Consider the following 9,298-nt stretch of genomic DNA (forward strand, 5'->3'; position numbering starts at 1 on the left):
CGAGATCATCATCAGATAGTTACTTCAAGAACTGCATGAATTGCTGGTTAAACGATTGAAGAAGCAAAAGTCATCTAGCTATACAATTAAGCCACATAAAAGGTAGTTTTACGACAATAGTAAAATGCTATCAAATTGATACAAAACACAAAGATTTAAAGTCACAGCCGATAGCGTTTGTTGTTGCATTAATTGTGAAAAGAAAGTTTGATTTGCTCGCCATAAACGAGATCATCATCAGATAGTTACTTCAAGAACTGCATGAATTGCTGGTTAAACGATTGAAGAAGCAAAAGTCATCTAGCTATACAATTAAGCCACATAAAAGGTAGTTTTACGACAATAGTAAAATGCTATCAAATTGATACAAAACACAAAGATTTAAAGTCACAGCCGATAGCGTTTGTTGTTGCATTAATTGTAGCATTCAAAGAATCTGCTAACATGCACATTCATGAAATAATAAACGCATTTTCGCAGCTTACCAATGTAAAATACTTCCTCCGGCTCCTTTTGCTACAACTACGCTGTTCATCGTCCGAGGTGAGGAATAGTAGCTCTCTCTCTCGCTCTCTCTGTAATAGTATTGTGGGACCGTGAGGTGACGTCACTCAGGCATCTCTTTTGAAGTTCTCCAGCTCGCGAACAATAATAATTGTGGGGTCTACAAAGCCGTCCATCATCACGGTATAACTTTACAGCGTAAGGTGTGTTGATAATTTCCCAAAACTGAAACTGGAGCTTTTGTTCATGGTGCCAGCGAGAATATATTCCACCCAGGTCTCTTGTTACGCGGGTTTGTCACAAAAAACAACAACAACGATTCTTAATGGCCTCAGAGGCTGCCTGGCCTAATAACACAGTAGGTAATAATATCTCTCTCTCTCTCTCTCTCTCTCTCTCTCTCTCTCTCTGTGTGTAATAGTATTGTGGGACCGTGAGGTGACGTCACTCAGGCATCTCTTTTGAAGTCCTCCAGCTCGCGAACAATAATAATTGTGGGGTCTACAAAGCCGTCCATCATCACGGTATAACTTTACAGCATAAGGTGTGTTGATAATTTCCCAAAACTGAAACTGGAGCTTTTGTTCATGGTGCCAGCGAGAATATATTCCACCCAGGTCTCTTGTTACGCGGGTTTGTCACAAAAAACAACAACAACGATTCTTAATGGCCTCAGAGGCTGCCTGGCCTAATAACACAGTAGGTAATAATATATCGTCACATACCTATTTTTCTTTTACATTCTGAATGCACTGAGTGTTATAAATGATGCCCTTTTAGTTGGAAAACAAACCCTAAAATCTGTATAAAAAATATTTTGTAATGTAACAAAATTACCACTGTAATTATGCATTACCACTGCATATGAAAATTACACACCAGAAACATGACTGTTGACCTTTGACCGGAGTCTCAAAAAAGATTACTATGGGAAGGTCAGTGGTTGAAATTCCTCTTCTCCTCAGCGAAAACCCCCAAAGTGTGCTAATTTTCCAAAGTCAATGCTCAAAGGAAAGTATCCATAGCCTTGCAGATGTGAAATTTTCCTCTTACTCGTGACCAGCAGGGATTCAAAAGTTTGTTGTTCATCTTTTATCTCTTCCCTGAACTTCCTACCTTTTCTCCTTGTTATTTAGAGATACAGCTGCTGTGATATCTAAATCGCAATATTTAAGGAGGAAAAGACTGTTAGGCGGCCTTTGGAGGGACCAGGATGTTGTACTGACAGACAGCATCACTCAGTATTATGACCCCAAAATGTGCCACACTGCACCACCCTTTCTCTTTCACAGTCACATTTACTTTCGTTTGGTGAATTTTCTCAGGCGAAATCCAGTCATTTCAATAGAAATCGACACAAGAAGGCAATAGATTCCCCCCCGTGGATTTCACATCGTGTTCAAGTTGTTCACACGAATTCACCATGTTGACTAACAGAATGCTGCTTGCTTTGAAAGTATCTCCTGTGTGAGCTGCTCTTCATACATCACTACGTTATGGACACTTTAGAAAATGAGGGTGAGCAGATGTACATCGCCTCTCTCACAGATGCTCACAACATTAGCGACTCATTTGAAGCTCCCCGTCAATTAGTCCCCACAGACAAGATGAAAGCCGTCGCCTTAGGCAAGGAACGCCAAGGCCCTTTGAATAGCTGTGGGCTTCACAGAAGCATGATTTTGGCAGCTATCATTTGGAAGAACAATGTACTCTAATTGTTTGCCCAAAATGAATAGGTCCAAAATGGCTGGATGTAAATGTTTTAGATTCTCCTGACGCACTTGTCAGTCTTAGTTACTGCAGCCTGCCTGAGAAAAAAAACTCTTCATTTGAAAAGAATATCGGAAAACGATACATTTTTAAGATTTCAAACATTATATGACACAAATAAAGTGTTTAAATGTTAATTAGCTGCACTGTGCATTCTCCAGGGGAAAAAAAACATTTGAATAAGTATTCATAAAGTTAAGTATATCAGAAAGGTAAATGAATAATATTTACATCATCTCCTACCGAGAAATGTACTATTCAAGAGTTTGGGGTCAGTAAGATATTTTAATGTTTTTGAAAGACATCTCTTCTGCTCACCACTGTCTTTAATCAAAAATATAGTAAACCAGCAATTTTGTGAAATATTTGTATTATATTTTGAAATGTAATTCATACCTGTGATGGCAAAGCTGAATTTTCAGCATTACTCCAGGCTTTAATGTCACACGATCATTCATAAGTTAATATGCTGATTTGCTGCTCAAGAAACATTTATTATCAATATGTAAAAGAGTTTTGTTGCAGCCTAAATGCAGAAATCATGCTGGATTATTAGAATATTCTTCAGTGTGTGTTACCTTGAATACGACTTTAGTTCTTCTCACAAAATATCTCAGAGAAATACTGCCCATATATTTTCTCCTAAAGCTAAAGCCTAAATTAATTCATAATACTCGTATCATATTGCACAAGCCCAAAATTGTAAATTTATTCGAGTGGATGGGTTGGGGTGAGGGGGTCACAATGCATCATTTTGAAAACATTATGTAGATTGGACAGTCATATCAGAGGTTCAGTGCCACCGTAAAAATTATTCTAAATTAGATTTGCACCCGTCCCGCATCTCATTATGCTAGTGACAGGGTACGTCAAAGCTTTTAATGTAAGTGTGGCCACATAAAAAATAAAATAAAATTAGACATTTGCTAACATCATAAGAAAAACATTAGACCACTTTGGCTTTTAAGTGTTTTTGTATCCAAAAAAAATGGTTTATTTCAGAATTATGCTGGAATAAAACTAAACAAATAAAATTCAGTAGCACACTGCAAATAATTGAACTGCACCTGAGATCCGTGCCCATTCAAATTAAACAAAAGTGATCAAATAATAATAGATGATTGACTGTCACATTTTATATTAAGTTTTGGCGAGGCTGTAAAAAATGCATTAGCCTAGTTAAAAAAAAATCTAAACGATTTAAACCAAATATTATTTTATAGAAAAAACAAATGATCAAATGGCTAATTTTATTACATAATATAAATTAGCATAATGCACAACCATATTTTGTGACTTTTGTCACTTTCTAATTTAAACTACTTCATAAGAGAAGATATAAAACAGCTTGACTGCATTTAAAACTAAACTAACACACTGATTCTTGTGAAAATAAATAAATAAATTGTGCCTTATTTGGTATGTACGGTTTCTTTTTTCCAATTGTTTGTAACTCGTTTGAGTTTTACTTGACAAAAAAAGAAATATAATTATTACAATTTATTTGTAACAAAGTTTTAAAAACTTAAGCTATTTCCTAATATGGTCATCTAGGGTAAATAAACATAATTATACATTAGCATCGACTTCATCTTCAAAGGGCCACTGCATCAGACTTGTGTTAGTACAAAATATTTAATGCTAAACGCATCACTTAATTTGCTGCCGGGGTCCCCAGCTGTGTAGAGTGGTGTGATGATGGTGCCCTCTGTTGCTAAGAGTGAGGCAGTGCAGGCGTGGTTGAGGGAAGAAGGAATGGTGGGAAGTATAAAAGAGAATGAGAGAGATGGAGAAGGAGAAAGAGGAGTTCTACTCATCGCAGCCCAGCAGCTCCATTCGCAGGGTGATGCGTTCATGCCACGCCCACGGCAGGATGCGGACGAATCGTGCGTAGAAGGGGGGCTCGAACACGTTATTTTTGTGCACGTTGTTGTCGCTGTTGCCAGGGAAAATCTGCAGGTGAAGCAGTAGGAAACAAAGATGGGGTGAGACAAGGACGTGACAGACAGATGAAGCAGAATATACACAAGATGAGCGGCCAATGCTGTGGCCAGTTGAAAAGATGTGGGGGAAGTTTGGAATCTGTTAAACGAACATTCTGTCATCGTCATGTCATTCCAAACCTGAAAGACTTATTTTATTCTGTGGAACACAGTAGATTATATTTTTTTGTCCATTTATGAATGACAAGACAACTTATTGGTCCCTACAGACTTTCAAATATGGACAAAAAACCCTACATTTCCTCAAAATATCTTCTTTTATGTTTCACAGAAGAAAGAAAATCATACAGGTTTAGAACGACATGTGGCTGAATAAACTGACAGAATTGTCATTTTTATGTGAACCATCCCTTTAAGTTTTATAATAATTGGCATATTGACATATTTAATTGATTTCACATATCCATATTGACATACTGAAATCAGCAATTCATGTTGACAGATACTAAAAGTAGACCAATGCTGAGAACATAAACATCATGGTTATTTTATTAGTTATATGTTTTTATTTATTTATTAATAGTTTTGAAATAACTCATTTTAGTAAATAATTGTGTTTTTGTCATTTTTATTAGTTTTTTCTCTATTTAGCTTTCATTTGTTTTCTTTCCATTTTTAACTTTTAGTAATTTTAGTCCTTCAACTTAAACATTTTATTTCAGTTAATTTATTTTTTCTGTTTTTCATTCATTATTTATATTTTATATTAATTCAGCTTTATTTTAATTAACAAAAAAACATTTTAAATAGTTTACGTTTATAACAACGCTGATAACTGGCACTAAAACATAAAAACTTAACGTAATACGAAAAATATATAATATTTAATTACGTTATGTATTATCTAATTATGTTAAATATTAACAGTTTTACTTTTGGTCATTTTAGTACCTTAACTTAAACTTATTCTACTTCAGTTAGTTGCGAAGGCAACATTATTACGTTTTTCCATCTTATTTTTTCTTTTATTTTAGTTTTAATTCAATTAACCAATTTTTTTAACAATTTTATTTAATAACACTGATCACAGCCACTGAAACATAAAAACAAAAAATGACAATTAAATCAACATGATTTTCGACCCATTTGTGCTCGGAGTGAAACATTTAATGTGTAGGTCAGGATAAGACTTGATCCAAAAGGAACTAGGTAATTTGGGGTTAAATTGTGGAATCAACCAACCTTATCTGTTTTCGTCTTGTCGTCTTTGAGTATGGTCCAGTACATGCCGTCATCACTGTGAGCCACTTTAAAGGCAGACACAAATTGCACACTGCCAAAGTCTTTGGCCCCTTGTGTGATGATCCCTGTGATGCGCTTTGGTCTGAGCAGGTCCACCTAAAAACATACGTAAAACAAAAAGATAAGAACAACTCAGCAAGTGGTCTTGCATTAAAAAAAAAGGCATTTAGTTATAATGATCCATATTATGAATGATTCACTTGGTAATGGCTAATTGTAAGAGGTTTGTTGTTTGTAAATGATGGCCTCTCAGGACAGTGCTTGTGACATTTTCAAAGTGAAGATTGAAAATCAGGGCTATCTGACTGTGTTCAGTTTCTCTGAAAGGTCATCCAATGTGTAAATGTAAAAAAAAGCAAAGCAACGATCAAGAATGAATTAAACGCCTATGCAAACACTGCCAGACGTTAACAGAAGGGAAGACACTCAAACTCAACATGGAGAGTTCTCCAGGCAACACTCCCTCTTAATAAAAATGACTTTGTTTAAAGTTGGAGTGATGTATACACTATTGTTCAAAAGTTTGAGGTTAGTAAAAATTTTTTAAAGAAATTAATTTTATTTATCATAGACATTGAAGTGATCAAAAGTGACCGTAAAGACATTTATAATGTTACAAAAGATTTATATTTTAAATATATGCCATTCTTTTGTATCATGTTTTTTTAAATGTATCACGATTTCCACTCAAATATTAAGCAGCACGACATTTTAACACTGATATGAATAAAAATAAACGTTTTTTTTCGTGCAGCATATTAGAATGATTTCTGAAAGATCATGTGACACTGTAAACTGTAGTAATGATGCAGAAAATTCAGCTTTGCATCAAAGGAATACATTACATTTTTAAATATAATCAAATAGAAAACAGTTACTTTAAATAGTAATAATATTTCACAATATTACTGTTTTTATTGTATTTGTAATCAAGTAAATTCAGCCTTGGTGAGCATAAGAGACTTCCTTGAAAAAACAATAAAAACAACTTTTTAATGGTGTGTGTGTGTGTGTACAGGTTTTTCTATACTGGTGGGGACTTAAACTTGAATACACACCAAATCATGGGGAAAAAATTGAAGTCCCCATGGGTACAAAAGCTTATGAATCATACAGAATGAGTTTTTTTGAGATTGTAAAAATGCAGAAAGTTTTCTGTTAGGGGTAGGTTTAGGTGTAAGGTTGTTGTAGGGCGATAGAAAATACAGTTTGTACAGTATAAATAAAGACCATTATGCCTGTGGAGAGTCCCTACAAGGATAGTGCACCAGACGTGTGTGTGTGTGCATACAAAACCATACAATTAAAAAAATCTTGTTTTATACAACCAGCATTTTGCCTTCGCGTTGCCTCTTTACAAAATATAAAATTACAAAAATCTTAAAAATGTGACTTCGTTCAGTTCAGACATACTCCAGATTTTACACATGACTGTAAATGTAAATATTTGAAGGGACTCGGTCACTTCACAGCAGTACAAGCTTGTCATCTCACCTGCAGCCACTCGGAACGGTTATTAATGGCTGCTGTCCAGGCGTTGGTCTTGCCCTGCTTGTCCAGACGACCGTAATGCGGGTGCCAGGTGAAAGCCTCGATCCCCCAGGTGCGGAAAGAGCTGGAAGCTGTCATCTGCCTGTCATCGATCAGCCGTGACTTGATACCTAGCGGCTCGGAGCAACCTGTCGTGTTCAAATACACTGTGACGTAAGACAACAGAAAGAGGGAGGGGACGGGGACAGGAAGTGGCAGACAGATGGATGGGAAGCGTGTCAGCACAAACCACATCAGCGCTGAGCAAGTTTCATGCAGGTGAGCGGCAAGATGCTGTGTGTGATGGGGTGTGTGTGAAGCGCATTCAGGCAAGAGCCGGCAGTGTGAGAGACGTGCTGTGATGGACAGCCTGAGAGACACAGATGGAACAGTGAAGTGGGCAATACTATAAATGAAACATTAACATCTGCACCATTTCACTGATTAGAAATTAGTCTTTCATGTAGGGATGCATGATATAACATACCATATCGGCCAATATTAGATTTTTTTTTTTTTAATTATCAGTATCATTAATATTCAATATTTAATTGTTCTTACTAATTTCCTGTGTTTTTACATTTAGATGACCTTTTCCATGATGTAAAGATCACTTAAGTTAATCTTTAAAAACACTAGTAATTTAATAACACTGTTAAATGTTTGATCTCAAAATGAATATCTATTTTTCATATTGTACATTATAATATTGTGATGCCTAAATTCACTTGTAGTATTTAATGATAGATTTTTTTTAAATGCATTTAGTCATAATAGAATACAGTAGTTGAGTATATTATTATAATAGTATATTTATTTTACATAATATAATAGTATATTTTAATATTAGCCATTAAAAATGGGCCAATTACATAACTTATAACTTAATTTTATAATACAGTTTATTTTTTTATTAATTTATTTGTATAAATTAATTTATATTTATTATAAAGAAATATTGTAATTTTAAAATAAATTGTATAATTATTCACCAATTTATAATGTTAATTTATTAAATTCAATTCAAGTTTATCTGTATAGAGCTTTTAACGTTACAAAAATTAAATTTCTACAATATTTAGTAGTAGCTTATCAGTGGTGACTGTCAGTTTATGTACATATGGCAGAAATGTACAGAAAAAATAAATTAAAGTTGTAATCAAACAGACGAACACTATTAACAGCAATTATTATATGATGCAGTCAAACTTATAAAAAATGTGGATTTAATCAATGTAAATAATTAATTAATTGGCCAAAACATAAAAATAATTATTGGTTTATCGGCCAAAATATTCTAATGTATCAGTGCATCCCTACTTTTATAAAGTGAAGTAAAGTGACGTGATGTGTAGCAAAGTATGGTGTCCCATATTTGGAATTTGTGCTCTGCATTTAGCCCATCCAAATGCACACACACAGTAGTGAACACACACACACACACACACCCAGAGCGGTGGGCAGCCATTTTTGCTTTCTGTGCCCAGGGAGCAGTTCGGGGTTTGGTGCCTTGCACCTCAGTCATGGGTATTGAAGGTAGAAGAGAGCGCTGCTCATTCATATGAGAATAATATAATATAATAAAATATAGTAATTTTATTTTTTTTAAATTTTGAAATTAAGACTTGATCTTTCTTAAATGTTAGCAGAAAACAAGAACGAAATGTCCCAAGCACAAACCACACAAATTAACCAGTGTTATTCATCATCACTTTATGCAGCTCAAAACTGTGTCAAATGTGCTAAATAAGTCAAATGTCTGAGAGATTTCTGCTTAGAACGTTTTCTGGCTAGAGTCCTGGTTTGGAAAGATGCAAATTTGTTCCTTCAGCCAAGCAGGCTGCGGTCCTTAACTTCACCACAAACAAAGACGAGCAGGAAATTGTGCAAACTGTGATGCTGCTTACTCACTTTTTCTTCCATAAACCACAGCAGTATTACCATATTCTAGTGGAGTTGTTTTGTCTTTTGGCTTCCATAAATCTATTCATAAGAATGTATAATTTAATAATATAATTGGTACTTTACCGTTGAGTTCACAGCCCACCAGCTCCATTCTCAGAGTACAGGCTTTGCGGCACACAACAGGAATGATTCGTATGTACTGAGCTATGATTGGAGGGTCGAACAAATTGGTCTTTGTCCCATCGTTGTCCATATTACCAACAAAGATCTGAAGAACAGAAATGTATACATTCATTAGTAATTTAAAAATTATAATATAATTACAGGGTGTGTATATATATATA

The 9,298-nt window shown here is 34.8% G+C and overlaps 1 protein-coding gene across 2 annotated transcripts in view; it reads right to left on the minus strand.

The window, feature by feature from the left end:
• Positions 1-3,509: 3,509 nt before the first annotated feature.
• The window catches only part of LOC107574680 (lactadherin-like), a 25,220-nt gene continuing 19,431 nt past the window's right edge, over positions 3,510-9,298 (minus strand). The window contains exons 7-10 of one of the 2 annotated variants that reach the window (XM_016261120.1): positions 9,078-9,222; positions 7,014-7,216; positions 5,460-5,615; positions 3,510-4,227 (exon numbers count right to left, since the gene is read on the minus strand). In XM_016261120.1, the coding sequence (XP_016116606.1) occupies positions 4,084-4,227; positions 5,460-5,615; positions 7,014-7,216; positions 9,078-9,222 (648 nt within the window). In that variant the 3' untranslated portion in view covers positions 3,510-4,083. The remainder of the gene's footprint in view (positions 4,228-5,459; positions 5,616-7,013; positions 7,217-9,077; positions 9,223-9,298) is intronic. The other variant, XM_016261127.1, reaches the window with a different exon arrangement.

The sequence above is a fragment of the Sinocyclocheilus grahami genome, unplaced genomic scaffold (assembly GCF_001515645.1).
Source record: "Sinocyclocheilus grahami isolate Dianchi unplaced genomic scaffold, SAMN03320097.WGS_v1.1 scaffold31.1, whole genome shotgun sequence".
Classification (NCBI taxonomy): Eukaryota; Metazoa; Chordata; class Actinopteri; order Cypriniformes; family Cyprinidae; genus Sinocyclocheilus; species Sinocyclocheilus grahami.